At 39.3% G+C, this 24281-nt stretch overlaps 1 protein-coding gene across 3 annotated transcripts in view; it reads left to right on the top strand.

The window, feature by feature from the left end:
* The window catches only part of fat3a (FAT atypical cadherin 3a), a 238875-nt gene that overhangs the window by 135266 nt on the left and 79328 nt on the right, over positions 1-24281 (top strand). For all 3 annotated transcript variants that reach the window (XM_067593756.1, XM_067593755.1, XM_067593754.1), the window contains exons 4-6: positions 18418-18479; positions 21495-21809; positions 23040-23250. In XM_067593756.1, coding sequence (XP_067449857.1) covers positions 18418-18479; positions 21495-21809; positions 23040-23250 — 588 coding nt within the window. The remainder of the gene's footprint in view (positions 1-18417; positions 18480-21494; positions 21810-23039; positions 23251-24281) is intronic.

Here is a 24281-nt window from a genome sequence, read left to right as displayed (position 1 = left end):
ACTTGACTTTTGCAGTGCCTATATTTTCTTTTATTTTATAAGTTTTGACCTTTATGAACCACAGCACCAAGGCAAATTCCTTTATTTGAAAACCTACTCTGCAATAAATCTGATACTGATTTTTTTCTGATTTCTGACAGATTTGGTATCTTTTGAAACTTCTCTCCTCTAATAGAATTTATATTAAAAAATCTGTGTGTTTAAACAATGTTTGGCTGCACTGCTTTAGTTTACATGGACTGACCCACTGCCTTGGTATGGGCATGTTGCTACAGGTACTGGTACACAGATGTTTATAACCAACCCAGTCTTACATCAAAATGTGTAATAGCTATGTTGGTCCACCCTGCAAAATGTATTAGTTTCATTATAATGGCTCTAAAATTGTGAGATGCCTTCGTTTTTTGGTTGTTAGTTTTTTTTTGGCCTATTCTCTTCTATCACGTGACTGTCAAGTTTCTGTCTGTTCAAACAACAAAAATGGCTGACATTTATTTTATTCTCATTGGAAAATGCAATATTTTAAGATTGTTTCAGCATTAAAATGATAACATTTCTAGTGAGAAATGTGCATTTTATTTTCATAATCTTCATTCAGTGAGTGAATATGATGTTCAGTTTGTCAGTTATTACGGAGATTCTTGCAGGCTTTTCATTGTTGCTATGGTGGTTGCTATGAACACTGCTGAATCATTGTCTTTATGTTGTGTAGTCATCTGAGCTGTTATGTTATTGTGTTATATTATGTAACTGTTTGATGATGTTCTTTCAGTTAAAAAACGTAGATTTTAGAGCACCCCAGGGACAAATTGAATTTGAAATCCAGAATTTGAAGCTTTGCAATTGGCTGACTGGAGGACCCACCTGTCACCATGTTAAGGTGTTTCTCTTAATGATATCTTTAACATTTCTCAGCACAAAACACAAAAGTGTTCTTGATAAGTCAACTGTATGATAGGTTAATGTTATGGCCAGAAACAGTGCTGTTCCTGGCACCAGATCAGTTTCCCCCGTGATTAATGTAGACTTTTCAAAATATGTTACCATAGAAACCACTGTGATATCAGTTCTAATTGCAGGAAAGTTAGCTGTTAATCTACTGCAATTGTTAACATATTGGTAAGCATTCAGCAGGAAGTTTAATACATGCACGATGTGGCTGAACAAACATTTTGAATCCATAACAAATAAGCTCCTTAAACGTAGTTTGAAGCGCTGCATAACTCCTGCTGACACTGAACACCAACCCAAAACCCCATTTCTAGAATACTAGCTAAAATATCTGACATTAACCAACATCTTTACTTTTTGTAAACGTAGATCATCTAGATGCAGTATAATTACCAGTTCGGCTGTACTAGATATTTGATATATTCAGTAGATATATCTTTTTACAACCCTATTTACAACCCTAAACCAGAGGAACTACTGAATTGGCTGAAAAGAGTACACTGACTAGTTTAAGGGGATGATAAACACATTTGTATAAACAAATTTTAAATATGTAATTGTTCAATGGGTGAAAACCACATTTTACCCATATTTGACAGTACCCCCAGTTGTTGACTATACTCACATGATAGCTGAGGTCAACAGCTCTCTATAATAGCTGTTCCCATGTCTGTGGCCCCTTTTCTTGCTGAATTGTAAACCTTCAAACATGCACCAAGGTTAAGGTTCAAAGGTCAGTATTTCAAAGCAGAAGCCATATAGAATCTTCATACTGACATATGTTGCTTTCTTTGTTGAGACCCTTCCAACGATGTACTTGGTTTAGCTCTACAACAAATTTTTAATTTTCTCATTTCATGGACACAAGCCATCCCAGGCCTAGTTTCAGAGAGCATTCTGAAAGCCCTATATATAAAGAAAATGAAGCTTTTTGTTTGTTTGTTTTTTCTTTTTTAGTGGAAATAGTGACTGAAATGAGTCAACTTGAGAGATTACAATACTACTGACAATCTAGGGCATTACTACAGGCTTGCAGGAAGGCCTGAAATGCTTGGGTTAGGGTTAGGGCTGAAAAGACCAACCCGTTCTCATTCATACATAGGCTACTATTCAGACAACCCTGGATATTTTTTTATCTTTATAATTCTTTGTTTTGGGATTTCATGTCAGAATGACATAGTCCATTAAATCAGAATCTGTTTTATTAGCCAATGCAAGCATTCAAAGAATGTGTCTTGGTGTTTGCTCCCAAAAAACACAAAAGAACAAAAACAGCGAAGATAAGGTAATAATAATAATAATGAAATAAACAAACTAATATTGAAATTAAATTGAAATTTTAAAAGCTATTTACCAAATGGAATAGTAATAGTTTTGAAATGGGATGGTAAATGGTAAATGGTAAATGGACTGTACTTGTATAGCGCCTCTCTAGTCTTCCAGCCACTCAAAGCGCTTTTACACTACAAATCACATTCACCCATTCATACCCATTCATACACATTCATACGCTGAATGGGTACAGGGGCTACCATGCAAGGTCCCAACCTGCCCATCAGAGGAAATCTAATCATTCACACACTGATGGTGCAGCCATCAGGAGCAATTTGGGGTTAAGTATCTTGCCCAAGGTCACATCGACAAGCGGACTGGAGGAGCCGGGAATCAAACCACCGATCTTCCGATTAGTGGACGACCCACTCTACCTCCTGAGCCACAGCTGCAAATATAAAATTAATATATAAAACCGATACAAAATGGATATAAAACTTGAAATTAAATATTGACTGTACAAAGGAAATATGGACAAAGAAATGAAGTGTATGAAATATATGAAGGTGACCAGAGCAAAAATTAAATATGACATGTGCATAAGTAACTGATTTATGTAACTGAGGTTGAATGCAATGCACAATCTAAAGTCCAGTTTGATGAAATATATCAAAGTGACAAGTTCAGGAATTAAATGAGGGATGTGAAATGTAAAGTCCGGTTTGATAACCCCATCTTCAATGTGGCACTGATGCGTGCGCGCACACACACACACACACACACACACACACACACACACACACACACACACACACACACACACACACAAAACCAAATAATTATAAATGATCACTTTTTGTAACAATAAAGCAAGAGGGCACATTCAGTGAACCCCCAATCGTTAAGGGGATTGCTCTCACATACTTAAATTTTATGATGAGCAGCATTTTCAGTTGTGCATCATTTCATGATTTGCCATCTCCTCATTAAGAGTTTATGATGTGACTCATACTCATGTGACTCATGAAAAACACATTTTGCACTGCAACTTGTTGAAATTCTTCACCTCATTAATGAGCATCACTGAATTTAGCTGAGTTGGTTGAAGACTTTATTGGTTGAGGAATGTCATTAGGAGTGCCAGGACTGTCAGTTTCTGGTGGAGCAGGGAACTGTGGGATGGCAGAATTTCCTGATTTACCAAAGGACGGTATTGTGCTTTCTAAACTGGAGGAGATAAGGAAGGAACCATCCTCAACGACAAAGGTCCCTGAACTTTCTGGGACATTGATATATTCTATATCTCTAAAATGTGAATCCCAAACATCCCAGACTTCATTAGCTTGTGTAGTGGATGGTTGAGAATGTGATTTGAGTCAGTTGTGCCAACACTTTGTTTCATTGACCTTTATAATCCTCTGCTGTCTGCCTTTCTCCTCTTTCTGCACACTGTAAGTAAATTGTAGGTTTTGTTGAAGCCTTAAGTCCTTCATTCATCACACAGGCTTCAGTAAACCTATCTATATGGAAATCAACACACACACACACACACACACACACACACACACACAAACATTAACCATTGTGTACCATTGTGTGAGATTTGTGTTCCCATTGTATTTAAGTATTCCAGTTTCATCACTGCCAGTCCTTCCCTATCCATTCATTAGTCCCTTCCTGTCATCATCATGCTACTAATCTCTTCTCTCTTCCTTTACTTCTTTTATCTCCTACACATGACAACTGTCAAATCCACACATAAATATACATGCAGTCGCCACTCTTGAATGTCAATAAGGAAATCTTTTTTGATGTCATTCCCCTATTTCAAAGTAAGAGCATGCAGTCTTTCTATGATCTGTTTTTTTTTTTTTTAATAATCAGCGATAACTAACATGCATTTATTGTTTTATGTTAATGTCATACAGTGAGTATTAGTGTGTGTTTATTTGTTTTATGTATATAGTCTAGCACACACTTTCGTATACATTTCTGTTTGAGTATGAGAGGCATGAGGATGCTTGTGGGCAACATTCAGCTCTCTAAAGCGGTGGCTTGGCTGCGTCTTGATTTGATTTGATTTGATTTGATTTATTTATTTATTGAATGGGACAGTGTGCAGTTTGCAACATTAAAGATGCACTGCACCAGAGTTAGCTTGAAGCTAATTTGCATCTGTAGTCCCTGACAAAAAACATACAACAGCACAACAACAAACAGTAAAAAGCAACCCCCCACCCCCCCAAAACAAACAAACAAACAAACATCCTTTATATTTTTCATTTATTCTTTCAGATGGGTAAAAGTCACAAAGCACGTCACATCTTATTAGTAGTGTACCCCCATAATGTAGGTGTAATGTCTGTGTAGAACTGCACCGTGTTTCGTTGGGTTACATTGTTTCAGTGAGGCTATTTTAACTGTTGTAAGATATGACAAGTGACAGCATCCTGGTTAAGGTCTTTGATAGAATGGCTGTTGGTGTTGATAGCTGTTTTTGTTTCCAAATGTCGTATTGTAGTTTTATTGTTCATTGTTAATATGTAGATTACGTCAAGCTAAAGTTAGCTACCAAGCCGGCATCTGTTGCCATGAAAAACTGTAAACATTGATGGTGAGAGCTGGGGGAACAAAAACAGGGTGCAGGATTTCATACACTGCAAATATGATTAAGATGCATTGTAAATAGACCAGAAGTCATACTAATCCAATCTGTAAAGAGGGCAACTGTAGAAGATGCTGGTGATTGACATCCAAATATCTCTCCACATCCTTTCAATGCAAGTGTAATTTGTAGAGAATTATGAGGTTTAACATTTAGACATTTTCAGCTCAGCATTTAAAAAATGACTACTTTTATCTACCATTTTATTGTTAAACAATAATAAAACATAAAACAGAATGAATACAAATGCCAAATATATGTGTACCTACATCTGATCTAACCCATACAGCTGAGTTTTCTAGTTTCAATAGAGCAATAAGGCATGACACAAAGACACTATGACCAGTATATGGCAGTACATTACCCTATATTTATATGTTATATAAATTTAACATATTTATATAATATCTTCGCATTAGGGTCCTGCATCACCCTGTCGGGGTTCATTTCACAATAATGACCCGCTCACTGTACATTATCCCTTACTTATAACATACTCCTTACTATTATCACCTGTAAGACTCATGTGATACTTCAGTATAACTACCATTGAGAATTGTTTTGACCAATTGAATGGGACATGATGCTGGGTGTGCACCAATCCACACCAATGTATCGGAAAACACTTCTCCATATGCAACTTTTATAGTAAATATACAGTCAAAATTAACATAGTTAAATAATAACCTTGTTAATGTTACACTCATGAATTGAAACGTTGAGACATATTTTAGTTTATGTTAATTCTGAAAGAATAAGTGAAAAATAAAAGGGACAAGTTGGCTGGCCCTCAGTGGCTGTACAGGACTAACAAAGACAACGGCCAACTAATTATACATAAAGAAAATACCAATTATGCTTAAAACAACAAATGGGGTGAATGATAACAATAAATGCAATAGTAAGTGAAACAAATGACACAAGTTATGTCTTTACAGGTTGGATTAGTATGACTTCTGGTCTATTTACAATGCATCTTAATGATATTTACAATGTATAAAATCCTGCACCCTGCTTTTGTTCCCCCAGCCGCAACATCAATGTTTACTGTTGCTATGGCAACAGATGTTGGATCAGTAGCTAACTTTAGTTTACCATAATCTACATATTAACAATGAACAATAAAACTACAATACGACATTTGCAAACAAACAGCTATCATCATCAACAGCCATTCTAGCATAGAAGCATAGAACTGAGATCCACAAATGCTTTTTGATTCACAAATAAATTTTGAGTTCACAAATGCCTGTTCAAAAATTATAAATGTTAGGAAGATATTCACAAATGCTTTTCATTTATTTGTAAATTAATTTAATGTATTCAGAGATCATTTTTTTATTTGTGGAATTTGTTTGTGTATTTGCAGATCTGTTTTATATTTGCAAAATGTTTTTGTGAGTTTACAAATCCTTTTTTTGTATTTGTGGAAGGTGTTTATATTTACAGATTTCACATTTACACAGCTTGTCAATCTGTTCACACAAATCATCTATCTCCATAAAATTAACAGTGTTTGTATTTATTGATTCATTGATTGTTTCCCCACCACTGTAGCAAGTGAGAGGAATCTGCCTGTAGTGAAACAGACAAGCTCACAGACTGGGAGACTTGATCAGTCAATGTAGATACAGTTAATAAGTTCAAAACACACATACAACGGGATATTTGTGTGATTTAAACAGCTGCCTGCCCAGATTACGTTTCAATAAACGTCACAGAAATAGACTTAGAGTGTAAAAAAATGCAGAGGGTCTCCATGAGACGTGTGTCACTCACACATCTCAGAGTCAGTGTTGATTGATACATTTAATAAAATGGAAGTGTTTCTGTTCTTTGAGTCAATGAGTAATCGTGTTAAATAATCGCGATCGTGATTTTTGCCATAATCAAGCAGCCCTACATTCTGTACAGTGTATTGGTATCTATATATAATGGTGGATAAAGTCCAATAAAGGCATAGAGAGTTAGTCATATAGGAATGTTATAGGAATGAAAGTAATGCTCATAATGACAGGAGGTGTGGTGGAACAAACACACACCATGTTACTCTCCTCTAAGACTGAATTATATCCCTTTTACACTGATTACAATGCTCATTGGCATGAATCTTCCAGCTTTCTTCCCACATCTTGTCCTCCATTTTTGGCTATTACCCCCACCTACCTCATTTCTTTCCCGGGTCTCTTATCCTGTTTCACATTCCCAATCTCACAACAGCAATTAAGCTTCTGGCTGCCAGGGCGTTTGAGCTAATGTTGCATAATCACGTTGTTAATGGTTTCCTGCTTCATTCATAAGGCTGGTACTCACTGGGAAGAAAAGAGAGACCAGCTCGGAGAAGGAGAGAGGTGACGTGTTTGTGTGTGTGTGTGTGTGTGTGTGTGTGTACTTGTATGGCTATCATTATGAGAACCAATCTGAGTTTTAGACCTGGGAAGTGAGGACATTTTAGAATAGTGAGGACATTTTGGCCGGTCCTCACATTCTGACACACCTTCAAAGGGCTGTTTGAGGGTTTAGACTTGGTTTTCGTGTCAAGGTTAGAATTGGGTTTAGGTTCAGTTTAGGGTAAGGCATCAACTGTGATGGTTAAGATTAATTAGGGTTAGGGGCCAGGGACTGCATTATGTTGATGAATGTCCTCACTAAGATAGATATAAAAATGTGTGAGTGTGTGTGTGTGTGTGTCCTGAATAGATGACCAGGAATAAGCCCTGAAAAGAGAGAGCTCTTTTTCAGCAACCTCATGGTTCTCTCTCTCTTTCTCTCTCTCTCTCTCTCTCACACACACACACACACACACACACACACACACACACACTTCCATATCCACACTAGATGTGATTTTCATTAATTAATTAAATAAATGAATTTACATCTAGTAAAGTTACATCAGAGTGCAGCAAATGACCATTTATGATTTTAATAGTTACATGTTGGAACTATATATTGGCAACAATTTATCCCTCCTCCCAGTACACACACAGTTTTTTCATTCATAGTTATTTTTATTCTATGTAGATACTACTGACAGAGTCCTGAAGTCTCTGAAGATGACCGTCTGTGGTCATCTAGGACAGGCAGTCAAGTAGGCAAATACAGGAAACGGGGTCATGGCCATGGCTCCACCAGGATTTTTGATCATGATGAAGAAAAGATACCAGGTAATTGGAGTCAACATGGAGACCTGAGGATGGTTGCTCACATGACCCTGACTTTTTCAGACCTACCCACTTTGACCACATTGGCAAATGACTTGGACATATTTATAGGGGCTTTATTTAGGTTACCCATTTGAATTGCTAAAATAGGGCTCAAATGCCAACTTACTCATGGATGTTGACTGAGACAGTGTAAGTCAAATGTCTACTCTATAATCTGCTTGCTTACTTCTCTGGTTTGTGATCGGTGACATGATGCTTAAGTGATTGCTCTCATTATTGTGGTTCTTACTGATTAGTGTTGATCAAGCCTCCAGTCAGTGAAATGCTAATGCAGTTTATACAGCTGCAGAGACTCACCGTCACCAACACCATTTGTAACTTACACACTGATGTTAACATGTGATCATGCAACATGTAATGCCATGCTTTTTCTGTGTGTTTGTTTGTGTGTGGGAAAATAATGTTGGTCTTTGTTAATTAGGTTTCTGTCAGTAGGGCATTTTACAACAGATGGTGTGTGTGTTTGGTGAGAGGGATGAACCTGTGTCTAAATATACTCAAGTTTTCTGTGCTTTTCTTCAGAATCCAATTATAGATGTGTGAGCATTTCTGTGTGTCTTGGTGTGTATTGTGTAGTGTAGTTGTTGAGTGCTGTCACATTCCCTTCCTTGTTAAAGCTAATAATATGGCACTAACAGATGCAGGAACTGCAGTCAGCTGCTCCTGGCTTGTTAGCACGTCTGTTTGCCTGGCTAATGTAGCATAAAACCCAACAGTTATGTTCTCATTTTTCTCTGATTGTTAAGCTTGCATTTATGATCAATATTGTATACAGATTGGACCCTGGCTCTGATGCTTGGACTCAAACCTTTAGAGGACATCATCAATTCACTTTAAAAATGTTATTAGAAGAAGAAATTGAAAACAAATCAGAAAATATTTTCTTCTTTCATACCACTATATGGGTTTTCTGATATTTCATATGAGAATACCAAAATGTAAGAAATGTAATAAAATATAAGAGGGATCTGATGTGATATTACCACCCAAAGAAAGCATTCTTTTAGCGTACACAGCTTGGAAAACTTGACTCAAGTGTTTGACCCACAATCTTTGAGAGGACATATAGCTGTCTGAATGGAGAAACAACAGTACCATGCACTGATTTTGTTACATGCATAGAGTGCAAGCTGACTCAAGGTGTGACATCTTTTAGGAATTATTTATTCTGAAAGAATAAATGAACAATACAATAATGAGTTGGCTGATCCTCACTGGCTTTACTGATTCAGGTGTTAACTGTCAACTGAACTTAGTTGGAACCATTCAAATGACAATGTAAAACAAAAACTATAATGTCAAAATCACAGTATTATATCAAAATCTCAGTATATCAAAAAAAGGTAATAGTAGTATATCAAAATAAGGTAATAACCATGCATTCAATAACCATGATATTTCCATTTAAAACCAACAGGCTAATAGAATCTCGATAAACATAAAAAAGCTGTTATATATAACAGCATGCTTTTAAAAATGATCAATTCTGTATTGAAAGTGCTTATTCTCATATGATTATTTTATCTACAATCCTTATTATTTTATTATTCCCTTAAACCTTGAGTCACACAACAGTTACATCAACAATATAATGTCTCTCATTCTTCCTCTTTGTTTACATGTGACATATTACAACCTGTGAGCTGCCTGGTTGCCTTGGCAATGGTAAACTACAGCACTGCTAATCAGCTGTCCAGGCACCGTCTATATTCTATGAACTGTTATAAACCGAAACAGAAAATAAACTTAATTTATTAACCATTAGGAGAAAACAAAGAAAAACAAAAGAAAATATAAACTACAAAACACTCAACATAACATTCAGTCCTACATATATATGTATATCGGTTGAGTCAGGCAAACGTTACAGCTGACTCCCTTTGACATGTTTTGACAGATATAATTTGACAACAAACCACTCATTGTAAACAGCAAGCTAGTACCAACGCGTCTCAGTGTAGGATACCAAGCTAGTGCAAATACCGCTAACAAACTACAAACTACATATGCTACAATGCATAACGGTACACTAAATAGCAAGCCTACATTACTGACAAACTGTGTAAATGCTTATGTGACACCTGAAAGAATAAATGAAAATCACAATAGTGAGTTGACTGATCCTCAGTGGCTTTACTGGTTCAGGTGTTAACTGCCAACTGAAGAACGCTGCTTATATACCCACAGGTGATCCTGTGCCTTTTATACTCAAAATAGAAGTGCTTGAAACTGAATGGCGGGTTTCTGTAAACGTGCAAAATAAAGTGCATACATTATAAAACAACACATTTAAGTAAGTGGGCAATTACATATAAATATCCTATGTACCACACTTGCATGACAGTCAGAATCTGTATCTCCTTCAAATGAGCTCAGTCTAGAAAGTAAATATGTTGTTGCTACAGATAAAAGCTATATTTTAAATATTAATAGGAGGAAACTTGTTTAATTTTTGTGTCATGGACAGTAACTGGTAGAGGATAAAAGTTCAGTGGAAGACCAAAGATTATTTCTTGTGTTCTCTGTGGATTAATAATACTAGTGCAGTGCCTGCTCAAAAACAGTTTGCTTATTATTTCTCGAGAACTGCATATGTATGTATCAACTGACAAACATATCAATTAAAACAATAAGGAATTAATAAATTAAATGGTTTTAATCTAGATAGAAACTTCACCAGACAAAGGAGACATCAACAAAGGTTGAACCGTAGAAACAGTTTATGGCCTTCCATTGGTTGATTCTGCTGCCAATCAAACGTGTCTGCACTCATAGAGTGCTGCTTGAAAGTTTGTGAACCCTTTAGAATTTTCTCGTTTTCTGCATAAATATGACCTAAAACATGATCAGTTTTTTATGTCCTAAAACTAGATAAAGGGAACCCAATTGAACAAAAACATTAAACTTATTCATTTATTTATTGAGGAAAATTATCCAATCTTACATATTTGTGTGAGGCAAAAGTATGTGAACCCTTGCTTTCAGCCCCTTTTGCAGCAATAACTTCAACCAAATCTTTACGGCAACTGTTTTACAACCCTGCACGTTGGTTTGGAGGAATTTTAGGCCCATTCCTCCTTACAGAACAGTCTCAGCTGTTGTTGAGATGTTGGTGGGCTTCTATGCATGAACTACCCACTTCAGGTCCTTCCACAGCATTTCTATTGGATTAAGGTCAGGACTTAGACTCGGCCATGCCAAACGTTAACTTTCTTCTGCTTTAACCATTCTTTAGTAGAACGACTTGTATGTTTAGGCTCGTTGTCTTGCTGCATGACCCACTTCCTGTTGAGCTTCAGTTTACAGATAGATACCTTGACATTTTCCTGTAGAATTTGCTGGTACAAGTCAGAATTCATAGCTCCATCAATGATTGCAAGTTGTCCTCGTCCAGTGTCAGAAAAGCAGGCCCAGACCATGATACTGCCACTACAATGTTTCACAGACAGGATAAGGTTCTTGTGCTGGAATGTAGTGTTTGCTCATCGCCAAACATAATGCTTGTCATTCAAGCCAAAAAGTTCGATTTTGGTCTCATCCATCCGCAGGACATTTTTCCAATTGCCTTGTGGCTTGTCCATGGGGTCTTGAGCAAACCGTAGACAGCAGCAATGTTCTGGTTGGAGAGTAGTACCTTTCTCCTTGCAACTCTGCCATGCATACCATTGATGCACAATGTGCTCCTGATGGTGGACTCATGAACATTGACCGTAGCCACTGCAAGAGAGGACTGTAGTTCCCTAGATGTTACCCTGGGGTTCCTTGTGGCCTCCTGGACTATTACACACCTTGCTCTTGGTGTGATCTTTGTTGTTTGACCACTCCTGGGGAGGGAAGCAATGGTGTAGGATGTCTCCATTTGTACACAATCTACCTGACAGTCAACTGGTGGAGTTCAAACTCTTAAGAAATTGTTTAGTAACCCCTTCCATCAACATCAGCATCAACAACTCTTCTTCTAAGGTCCTCAGACATCTCCTTTGTTTGAGCCATGACACACTTCCACAAAGCTGTGTTGGGATGCTCAGACTTTGATAGTGAAGACCTAGATTTCTCCTATTTTCTCTAAATAAAGCAGGGCCTCCCAGACTCACACTTGATTGTCCTCCTATTTACTGAAACACCCTACTGTAATTTCCCTTTCAAATGAATTGATAATCCTAGAGGTTCACATACTTTTGCCACACACAAATATGTAACATTGGATCATTTTCCTCAATAAATAAACAAACAAGTGTAAGGTTTTTGTCTCATTTGTTTAATTGATGTCTCTTAATCTAGTTGTAGGACTTGCTTGGAAATCTGATCATTTTTTAGGTCATATTTATGCAGGAATCTTTCCCTCACCAAGATCCAGCAGTAATTTGGCAAAATCTGCTTTGTCTTGTTGCTCTTCAGCAGCCTGAGTGATCCTCATATTTTTGGTAAGATGAAGAATCTCAACATTCCTCCACAGTTATGAGATCTTAAAGCACAATCCTGCTATCTCAGTACAGCTACTATGTGGCACGTCGGTCGTGCAGTCCAGTCACCACTGGATACCACTGTGATGCCACCAAATGGTTTCTCTGAATCCTGCAGCCACTGGAATGTACGATCTGCAGCCTGTAAAGCACAGCAATCCATCATTGACACTTCATCCACCACCATGACATATATCATTCTGATGAGTGCTGCAGTGCTATCATCTTCACTCATGTTGCAAGTGGACTCATCAGTGAGAATAAGAGGGCATTTAGTCCTACTATGAAAGGTTGTCCCTTTAGACAGCAGGGTTGCTGCAATGCCACTTGCAGCTGTTGGCAAGGGCTACTTTGCCCTTTGCACAGACTTTGTCAAGGATGTGGGACAATGTGAAGTCCCATGTGATCACCTGCTCATCCTCCAGATGAATTGCCAGCATCCGCACTGGTGGCTGCTTGCATTGAATGGGGAAGTCGTAGATGTGCCAGTATCCCTCAGGTGCAGTCATGTACCGCTCTAGTTCATATCGCGTCTCCTCATCATGTCGCAACAACTCTTTTGTCGCCTCATTTGGCACGTCCAGTCTGACCAGGCACTGATCTGTTCCCTTTTCAAGGTATTTGTACAGGTACTTCACACTGGTGACAGCACACAGCATCATACTGGAGTAGAATATATGGATTGTAAGGCACAACCCATGCTTTGTTGACTGATACATTGACACCGCCTCTGATGGTCTTCATGATGGGAGCACCACTTGCTGCTTCTACCCGTCTCCTGTAGAGAGGATAAGATTTGTCAGAGAAACTTGTCTTGGGGTAGTCCTGTGTCCCCACATGGGCCATGAATTATGTGTGATGTGACAATGTGATGTAGTTCTGGATTTGTACCTTTGTCAGGAATCTCGACAGAGACTACGCAATCAATATCAGCTGAGGTCCTGGGTTTGTTGCGAGGCACCATTGTCAGGAGCATGTGGATACGTGGAAGATGGAGCTTTTGTGTTTCCTTAACCATCACATGGGCATCCATGTGCCCCAAGATGTCATGCTTGAGGAGGTCTGTGAGGAGTGCTTCCATCTTCATGTGGAACACTCGAGCAATAATGTCTGGTCTCTGATTGGCTGACCCTCATAAAGCGATCCTGTGATTTCCGGCCACTTGGGGTTGCAGGTGAAGGTCCAGAAGAAGTCGGGTTATCCTTTGACTCGGACCAAGGCCATTGCATCACAGAACTCGTTGGCATACCACTGTGGTGATCCATAAATTGACGGCGGCAGGATGGTCTGGCGTCCAGGTATCACCTCAGCATCACTGTTCAGGGCATCAACAATGACCTTGTACTTTTCAGCCTTGATGGAGCCTGCTCTTTCAACGTTAATTAAATGTGAAAGATATTTGAATAATATTACTATTCTAACTAATTGTACCCCAAAATAACATACAAAAGGCCCACACAGCACTTAAAAATATACAACTGTATACTACCTTCTGCGGAAGAGGAGAATAAAGTCAGAAATCTGGGTTTAAGGTAAGAATCCTGCATTTATTTTCAGAATTCTAAAAAAGTCAGAACTCTGACATTAATCTCAGAATTTTGACTTTAAACTCAGAACTCAAATACATTTTTCACATGGGGCCCTATCCTCTTCTGCAGCATACTTACTGTGTACTTCTACATTAGAGGAAAACATTGTACTACTGCATTTACCTGACAGGTAATACAAAAAAATAATATGGCAAAATAATATGGCAAATTTACACAAGTTGAGTTGCAATGACATAGTGGCACTATTCCTGTCAGCTATCTGCTTGTGCTTCTTGACTCCAGGTAAGTGAAGATGAGTTCGGCTACCCGCTTGTGCTCCTTGACTCCAGGGAGGTGAAGAAGAGTTTGGTTGCAAGCCTCCAGCCATGAAAGTGAACTGTTAATACACTGCAACCTGTATAGGCCCGCTGCATATGTAGGTGAAGACATGCTTGACTCAGTCCTCAGAGCCTGCCTCCATCGCTGCACAGATTCACTTGTCCACTGCAGACATAGGTGAAGACAGACTCGACTCAGACCACAGAGCCCTGAAGGCTACCCCCGGGTCCACAGCAATGCATGTGCCAGTTAGATGAGATAGTTAAGATAAATGAGAAGGAGAAATGCAGAGGAGAAAAATGAACTGTAATCGCTGTGAAACAATTAGAAAATAACATTGTATTTCTGTCTTTCACAGGCTTTCTCTGTCCGAGAAAGCTTCCCCCCGCTGTCTCTCCTCATCACCTCACCTTGCTCGTGTTCTCAGCTCGCTCAGCCTCTCTCTCTTTTTCTCTTTTCTTTTTTAAAATAAGTCAGGAAGCCGACAATAAAGCATTATTTTTAATGTTATATAACTAAGAGAGGTGTCATCCCCTCCTCTCTGCAGAAGGGGATGCAGTTGCAGAGCTCAGAAGGCCCGTCCTGCTGCTGCAGAGCTTGAGTGGCTCACTGACCGCTTGTTTATTCAAAATTTATTAGTAAACATGCTGAGTATCCAAATTGCTCCAAATTCAACGCTGCACTTCCCTGGGTTGCCAGCAATACGCTCGTCAAGTGTGATGTAGATTAGATGAAGGGTTCTCGAGATATGAACAGACAGAGCTTTATAGTTAAAAGAAGGAGAAATGCTGAAGAGGAAAATTCAGAGAAGCTAACAGTAACAGAACCAGTGTATATCTCCACAGTAAGTCACCTGTTGAGTGTTTAATGGTTGTTTATTTGTACTTTAGAACAAAATCGCTGTGAAACAATCAGAAAATAACATTGTATCTCTGTCATTGACGGACTTTCTCTTTCTCATAGAAAACTCTGCAGTGCTGTCTTTCTGTCGCTTGCCTGCCCCCTCTCTCTCCTTTTCTCTTGTCATGTTTTAAAATGAGTCAGGAAACCCACAATAAAGCCTGACTTAATTTTATCAAAGGAAGAGAAATATCCTCTCCTCCTCTCTCCCATGGCAAGGTTGTACAGCTCCATGACATGCAGCCCCACCTCATGCTGCAGAGCGCAGCATCTCCCTGATCGCTTGTTTATTCCAAGTTTATTAATATTAACACTTTTTCAAGTCATTAACACTACGGATGTAATCCCACTTCCGCACACAACATGGATTGCAATGGCAGAGTGGGCAGAGTGGCGCTGTCTGTATTTCCGCTCGTTGACTCCAAGGGCAGAAGAAGAAGCAAATCAAAGTTGTAAAGTCAACGTTGTTAATGACGTATTTTTATATATTTCTGAACGTGTCTGAGACATCCAGTGCTAAGTCTTGCATGTAGATGCCGAGTTTCATTCACAGTAACATTACACAGTTCAACAGTAGAGCTTAAGTCTCTTAAACATTTTCAAGTCATTAACACTAAGGATGTAATCCCACATCCGACCACAATGTGGGTTGCAATGGCAGAGTGGTGCTGTCCATATTTCCGCTTGTTGAATCCACAGGCAGAAGAAAAAGCAAATCACTGTTATCGATCAATGTTATTCATGAGGTATTTTTATATATTTCTTGAGAACTGCTCACCCAAACAACTTCACACATCAACACTGCACTTCCTCGTTTCCCCAGCAATTCACCCGCCAGGTATGAAGTAGATCAGATGAATAGTTCTCGGGATATGCGAAGGACAAACTTACATACATACAGACAGAGAGATTCCTTGTTTTATACAGAGAGATGAACTGAAATGCCCGTTCAAAATCCGTCAGAGACATCCTACACTAAGTCTTGAACGCCCATGCCAAGTTTTGTTCACAGTGCACAGTTCAAAGAGGAGAGCTTTAGTCTCTTTTCTAGCCTTTTTTTTTTTTTTTTAACTTTTTCAAGTTATTATCACTATGACTGTAATCCCACTTCCAACCACAATGTGTGGCAGGGTGACACTGTCTGTATTTCCACTTGTTGACTCCATGGGCAGAAGAAGATGCAGAAGCAATGCTGTCTGATGAGGTATTTTTATATATTTCTTGAAAACTGCTCATCCAAACAACTCGACAATCCAAACACACTTGACTCTGCACTTCCTTGAGACCCCAGCAATACACCTGCCAAGTGTGAAGTAGGTCAGTTGAACGGTTGTCGAGATACGCAAAGGACACACATACAGACAGACAGAAAGACAGACAGAGAGACAGTTTGGGCTCCTGATGTGAAGTGTGGAGATAGTTTGTTCTGCTGTGAGCTTATTTTTACCCAAGGTCCTAGTCACTGGAGGCCATTTTCTCTAGCAGATTGGAGATGTAGTACAAGGCAGTTGCCATGTCTCTAGCCATGTCTGGCACTAGCCTCCTGCAAGCAGACTACACTCCATCACGGAGCTGAATTGATACAATGTGCACTGTAGCATGATACTAACAGTCTCTCTGTAAAGGCAGATCATGGAAACATTTTAATCATTCACAATCTAATATTGTCATATTGCACACCCCTAGCCCAGACATCCTTCTTCCAAGCCATGTCCCCTAGCTCTTCCTTGGGGAATCCCCAGGTATCCCGGCCAGATGGAATAATCCCTCTAGTGTTTTCTGCTATGTGGTCTATTTCTAGGTGTCTAAGAGACATTCTTATTAGATGCCTTATTAGATGGTTGCTCAGAACTGGCTCTTATGACGTGCTGTCCAACCACATTGGAAATCTAATCTGTTTATGGTTGTTTGAACATCTTTGAACAACTTCATTCAAAGGTGGAGTGAAAAGCCAACTGTCACAGAGAGGGGAGGAGGATGTGACATCTTTTAAATATGGAGATAACGGTGCATATTTTCAGACAGTCTCTCCTGGAAGACATCCATAGTATTGCTCTCGGCTGTTCACATGGAAAGTGACAGAAATTATTGTGTCATGAGAAGAGCAAGAGAGAGAAGTTCAAACCCTGACTCCTTTCTAACTCTCACACAGCTGACCAATCACTGCATGAAGTGGGTGTGAATGTCTGCTTGTCTTGCTGTGAGGGGAGGGGATTTAACAAGCCTGTCTTGAGTAGTATACAGCTACCTTAACAGTGAGCACAGCCACCCTGAGAAGGAAACTCAGGAAACTCCCAACTTGAAGGGAGAAATCCACAGTACCAGGGCCTTGGTTGCAAACCACCATATAGATTATGTAACTCCTACTCCCATTATCATATACAACTGAGTGAAAAAAGTATATTTTTAATTCATTTTAAGACAATATGTTCTTTAAATGGAAATTGTGTATAAGCAGTATGTACTCCACAAGTAAGAGAAGTTGTAGTCTAGTACCAGCTGAAATCAGTGGCCTTCCAGCTATGGCTTTGAAGGAAAGATCTGAAGCATTTCTTTGCTTGGTAAGCAAAAAGTAAAGATGTTTTTTTCTAAAAAAACAAAAAAAACAAAAAAAAAACAGCCCCTGTTCGAAGTCTATTGGATGTGTGGGTCAACTACACTTTTTGACACCTAAGCGTTTCCCATCATTACACTGTCAAACAGATAGCTCTGCCTTCATCTACCCTCTTTCGTTTTTAAGCTCTCTTTTTGATTCAAGCAGCTAGTTAGCCCACCCCCACCCAACAGCCAGTGAGGACAGTAAAAAAAGACAACATGGTGTTGTGACATTTATAATACTACATAATCAGTGTGTATAATAACTGCATCTGTTTCTCCTTCTCTTTCTCTCTCTGCTGTTCTCTCATTCCATGTAATTAGAACAAGTCAGCAATCGTGTCTGACACCCACAACTAATTACCATGTCACTTCGCTCATTTGGCTTACTGGCACCACTGTATGTGTGTGTGTGTGTGTGTGTATGTGTGTTCTGTCTCTGTTCTAATTGTTTTCTCTGCTGTTTTCTGTTTCAGGTCTGATCACCACAACCTCCAGGAAACTGGACCGCGAACAACAAACTGAACATGTTTTAGAGGTGAGGACGCAGTGTGTGTGTGTGTGTGTGTGTGTGTGTGTGTGTGTGTGTGTGTGTGTGTGCCCGCACGCAAAGTAATGGGCTTGACATATAGTAGGATAGAACAGGGGTATGAAGGTCACTGCTCTGAAGGGCCTTGGCTCAATCTACTGAACCTCGAAAACAACAAAGCAAAGAGGGATTCTATTGAAAACACCATCATTATTATAAAATAGCATAGAATTCTCTTTCTATTCTGTTCCATTCTCGGAGACTGGCAAAATGAACTTTTTGTTAATGTTTTGTACATAAGCAATGACTCAACAGTGAGGTCTTATCACTCTAGTCTAAAAAAAAAACTGCTGATAGGTCATGTTCAGACCCAAGCCACTCAAAAGTTGAAATACTTTCTACTCTGTTATTTCACCTCACAAGTCTGTGTTTTCATATGACCATGCTACATCACCAAATTCTACAAGATCTCATGTTTAGGGCAGGAAATTAAACCTTAATACTTAAGTGTCACAAAGTATCAAAAACTTGAAAGAAATTAAAACATCCCAGTGTGACTCTCTTACATAGCTGGACTGTCAGAACAACACGCTGCTGTTTGACAACCAACTCCATGACAAATGGACTGCGAGACAAGCTAGTGTTTGGACCTTGAGTTAAGACTATTTTGCCAAACGTTTGAGAATCTTGGCTAATTTTGTCAAATATAAAAGAGAAACATATTTAAATTTCTCAAAGCATGTATGGAAAAAAGTCTGTTGTTTTGGTATCAGGGCTAAAACTCAGGTATTGTATTTACAAATGTATCAAAAAATAAAATAAGAAATGAAATGATACCCAGCCCTGCTTGTGTTGCTTAACAGAGGACTCATAGAGATAGCTTGTTGACTCTGCTTTCTTTAAAATTGAACAGAACACAGTTGACATTGCCCAGTGTGTGTTAAATCCATGAACTCGTGCTCCAATCCAGAATCTGCCAGGAGTTAGATGAGAGCAAATCGCCTCTCCAATCTCCTCTAATCCTCTGCTACACACACAGCACTCTCCCCTCTGCTCTTTGCTGTCCTTAGTGAGATTTGCATTAGCTTGGTAATAGAGCTAGTCTGAAGATGATGAGTGTGCCTTGGTCTCTGTTAGACAATAATGGGAACTTGTCTCTACTCCACTCTAACCTGATTGGAGATAAATTGTGCCACTGGCTCTCTCATGAGTCATTGAGTTTAGGGTGTGAAGAGTGTGTGCTTTCTGTGTGTTTTCTACATGCTGTGTGTGGGTATGTTGGCTGTATGCTAACTGCATGTTATATGTTGAATTTGTGTTTACTGTCTTTTTCTCATCTGGTGATCTGACTATTTTCTGACAATACAACTAGAGTAGATATTAGACTAGAGAATACTTAAGTTTGTGTCTCAGTTCTGTAAACCATGAAAGTGCAGCCTTCAGAGGACAGATTGCTAGTATGTTGAACCTGCGCACATGTCTATAGATTATTCACCATAGAGTCATCACCAGTTCCAAGCACATGTCTCACTGAGACCAAAGAGGTTCGCCACTAGAACTTTGCAATGGAAATCAAAAAGTAGCACATAAACTCAGCCATGTTCCATTGTATCAAGATTTTTTATTAACTTGGTACTTCCCATTATACTCTTTTTTGAAATATTGATATACAGTATTTTGAGTATTTTGTCTAGTCAAGTAACCCAAGGTTAGTTGACTATGACTTGAAGATAACAAAGCTAGAATGCTTAAATATTTGGTATTTTTTACTTGATATAAATCAGTGAAACAGCTGATCAAAGTATCAAAACTGCAATTGAATAATTTGGTGTCAGTCGTTAAAGCATTTAGTCAACTTCATCATGGTTTCAGCACTAACAAAACTTTATGATGTGACATCAGTCATAATGTACATGTGCACTTAGTGAAGCATACTGCTGTATCCGTTTGACTTCTCAAGGACAAGGGGCGAGCAGCTGTGTAATGAAACATTGATTTTTCTCTATAGGCTGACACAGCACTACATTTAAGAATAGAAGTAATGACTTCCCCCCCTCCTGTTAGAGCACACTTCACTGGCTGCGGTCAAGTGTGTCAGGATATCATATGTATTGCCCTCAGTTATCATTGTGAAATTTAATTTATAAATCCAGTGATAAAATGAACTGATTTCGGCTTGATTTTGGCCACATTAGTTGCTTTGTTAGGAGCTGACATACCAAAAGAGATTTTACAGAGTTAAAGGTACAACGATTTTCTTTTTTAATACATCAGAGATAGACAAGTATACACACAGACACATATACCTCTGCTCTGTTAGGGCTGTTAAAAGACTGTTTATCCTACTCGTTCCTCCTTTTCTCTTTCTCGCTCTTATGGTCCATGACTATGTTCTCTCCACCTCCTGTTCCCTTCCATAGTCTCATATAGCCACTCTCTTCATCCCAGTTAAGGGATAACTCTGCAATCGATTATCAGCTTGTCTTTCTTCACAATTACTGCAGCTCCTCATTTCTGGGATTTTCTAAAATGACAGATGGTATTCTTAAATGAAGCCAGCCAAGCACAGGGGGAAATGAACTGCTGCCATGTCATAAATCTGTGACAAACTGAAAAGTGATTACACCTCTGGCAAACTGTATCTGTACATAGAGAAAAGCCTGCTTCGTAGCTCTCATTGGCCAGCTCCACCTTTACAATAGCCCCTCAGTGATTACCTTCTTTATCATGTAGAGAACACAGAAGCTTAATGAGTTAACTGTCAAAACACACAGACAAATTCTTTTCCTTTTCAGCCGAGAATGGCAGCAAATATAATGAACCTAGACAGATGCTGGTTACTTTTGAATGACGCTGGACTTAATTTATAGAGTGATCGGGGGTACAGGTTCAGCTTGGCCCTCAGGTCTTCCAAGGGACACTGTCATGGGTCACATCTTTGAAGGATCTAGTCCCTGAATTGAAATGCATCTTGTGTTTATACTGAATTTATACTGAATCTCTCATTCTGTTCTGCCCCTGCAGGTATTGGTGTCAGATGGTGGTCCTAGTCCCAGGCAGAGTACAGTGTGGGTGATGGTCCAGGTCCTGGATGAAAATGACAACAAGCCCACATTTCCAGAGAAGGTGTACCAGGTCAAATTGCCAGAGAGGGAGCGGAGAAAGAAGGGGGAGCCCATCTATCGGGTGTTCGCCTACGACCGCGATGACGGGCCCAACAGCGACCTCTCCTACAGCATTGTGGATGGCAACGAGGACGGGAAGTTCTTCATCGACCCCAAGACTGCAGTGGTATCATCACGCAAGGCCTTCACTGCGGGGAGCTATGACATCCTCACTGTACGCAAACTTCCATCAATTATTTTGAAAAACTGCTGATAGGATTTAGGACATAGACAAATCTTTGTATGGATGGATGTTGTTTTTGAGTCTTAAATTTGTTGCCGCTGCCAAGGCTGTAACAGTATGTTTTCCATTTGTCTGTTAGCAGGATATCTCAAACACTTGGTTAGAACTATTTCACGTTGCATTGTAATGGTTTTGGATTTATGTTTAGCCTTTTATATTTCAACACTGATGTGTCCAAGGTTGGATTACCAACTGGGCAAAGCAATCAGCTGCCCTGGGACCCCAGAACTCCAGGGGCACTGAAAACTTCAGGCTTACTGTGTGTCAATAATTTAAACATTTGTTTGGGAATACACACCCCTAAAGCACAACTTCGGATAACAACAGATCACAAGATAAGGAGCTTAAATTGGGTCCTGCTTTATTACCCTGTCTTAAAAAGAGTCTCGTTTCAGTTTTGTACTTTTGTTATTATTTTAATGGTGAATATTCTTAATTATCTTTAAGAATATCAGAGTGGTATGGACCACCCCATAGATCTCTAGGTACATAGTGTCATAGTGTCATGGGAATCTTTTAAACAAGTAAAAACATTTTCAATTCAAGAGATGCACCGTTGCCTGACTTTGTGCAACCTATAGAGTGAAAATGTATGTTTGTATGAACAGAAATAACAGAAGTAATTGTGTAAAGAATGAAAAAGGAGATCTAGACAGATAAGTTCAAACCCTGGCTCCTTTCTCAACTCCACACAGCTGGCCAATCAAGCATGTGTGTAGGTGTGAATGTCAGATTGTCAGTTTCAGGAAAATTACAGAAATTAATTTACCTTAACCACCTTTATCTTTCTCGTACCTCAACCGTACTGTAGCTGTCATACACAGAAGTTGTAGATGGCAAAAAACATCATAATCCTATATCGACACACTTGTCTGGAGTTAGGGTGGCCAAATTTCACTTCACATTGCATTTAAGGAATAATTTCAATACTCAGGTCAGAAACATCCATGTGTCTTTCTTCCTTGCTTTACTGCATGCTAATTGTGTGTAACTGACTCTTTTATGAATCTTTTCTCTACTTTAAAATCTAACTTCTGGTGAAGTTGAATTTTATTTGTTCACAAATATCAAATTTGCTTCAGAGGGCTTTACAATCTGTACAGCATATAACATCCTCTATTCTTAGAGCCTCTGTCTTTAGATCTGTGCTTCTCTCTTCAGATCAAAGCAACAGACAATGGTCGTCCTCAGAAGTCCTCCACAGCTCGCCTCCACATCGAGTGGATTCGTCGACCGCCTCCCTCAACTCTGCAGCTGCTGTTTGACGAACCTTTCTATAATTTCACTGTCATGGAGAACGACAAGGTGGCTGAGATCGTGGGAGTGGTCTCCATGCAGCAGAGCTCCGCCCCCTTGTGGTTTGACATCACAGGTAAAAAAAACAACAAAAAAACCTGCAAGTGAGGATGGTCCTCTATCAGCCAGTGGAGGACTTTGTGTGGTGTGAGGTAGGGTGTGCCCAGGCTCGGTGCATGACGTGTGTTGGGCTGACAGTGTCAGTGTGTGTTGATGTATATGAGGTGCAGCTTAGGTACTGTGGCCTCGCTGCATGATCTGTTATGCTCTGCCCATCCCAGTCACCATGGCGACAGCTTCTCCAGCTGCTACATCTGTAGTAGCAAAGATAATGAAACATTAGGCACTCTATAGAGAACTATAGTCTGTGGACAGTCTATAGAGATATGGACTAAGTTCAGAATTAAACTTGAAATAAAGTATTTTCATATGATTGTCATCCTGAAAGTTTTATTTTTTAATGGGACTGTCCATTTAAGAGATGTAGAGTTATTTATATATATATTATTCACAGGTTATTTAGTTCATCTCTTCCTACTGTCTCTGCTTTGATGAGGTGCTGGCTTGCTCTCAATAAAGAACATTCTGACAGATTTTAAAGCCAGTGTGACAGTCCCCTGTAAGTGGGAAATGCCCAACATGGTACACTTAAATCCCTTTGATCCATCAAAGTTCACTTTCACCCACTTGAAAGGCTTAACCAGATTATGTCATGCCCAGTGCACTAAGCTCAATTTATACGCATTATGTACAGTGATGATTCTAGTGTGGTAAAAGTGATTTAATAATTCTAGTAATCAGTACTTTTGATTCTGATTCTATTAGTTTTTAATGACATTCAATACTATATGTGTACTGACATTTCACCAGCCGTGATACTTGCACTGTGGGCTCCAGTCAGCCCAAAGCAGATGGAGTGCCCAAGAAGGACTGCAGTTTCCACAATGCACCATCCATCTTTCCTTTTGTTGTCACTGAGCAGTGACAGTCAGTTTGTATCCAGTTGGAGATACCTTCTGGCTCGTGCTTCTGGCTCCCCATAGCTCTGTCCGTCTCTCCCTTTCTTTCTCTTTCTCACCATGTCTCTGTCCATCTCCCCCCGCCCCT

Source organism: Thunnus thynnus, chromosome 7, assembly GCF_963924715.1.
Source record: "Thunnus thynnus chromosome 7, fThuThy2.1, whole genome shotgun sequence".
Taxonomy (NCBI): Eukaryota; Metazoa; Chordata; class Actinopteri; order Scombriformes; family Scombridae; genus Thunnus; species Thunnus thynnus.
This window is presented reverse-complemented; position numbering and strand designations above follow the sequence as displayed.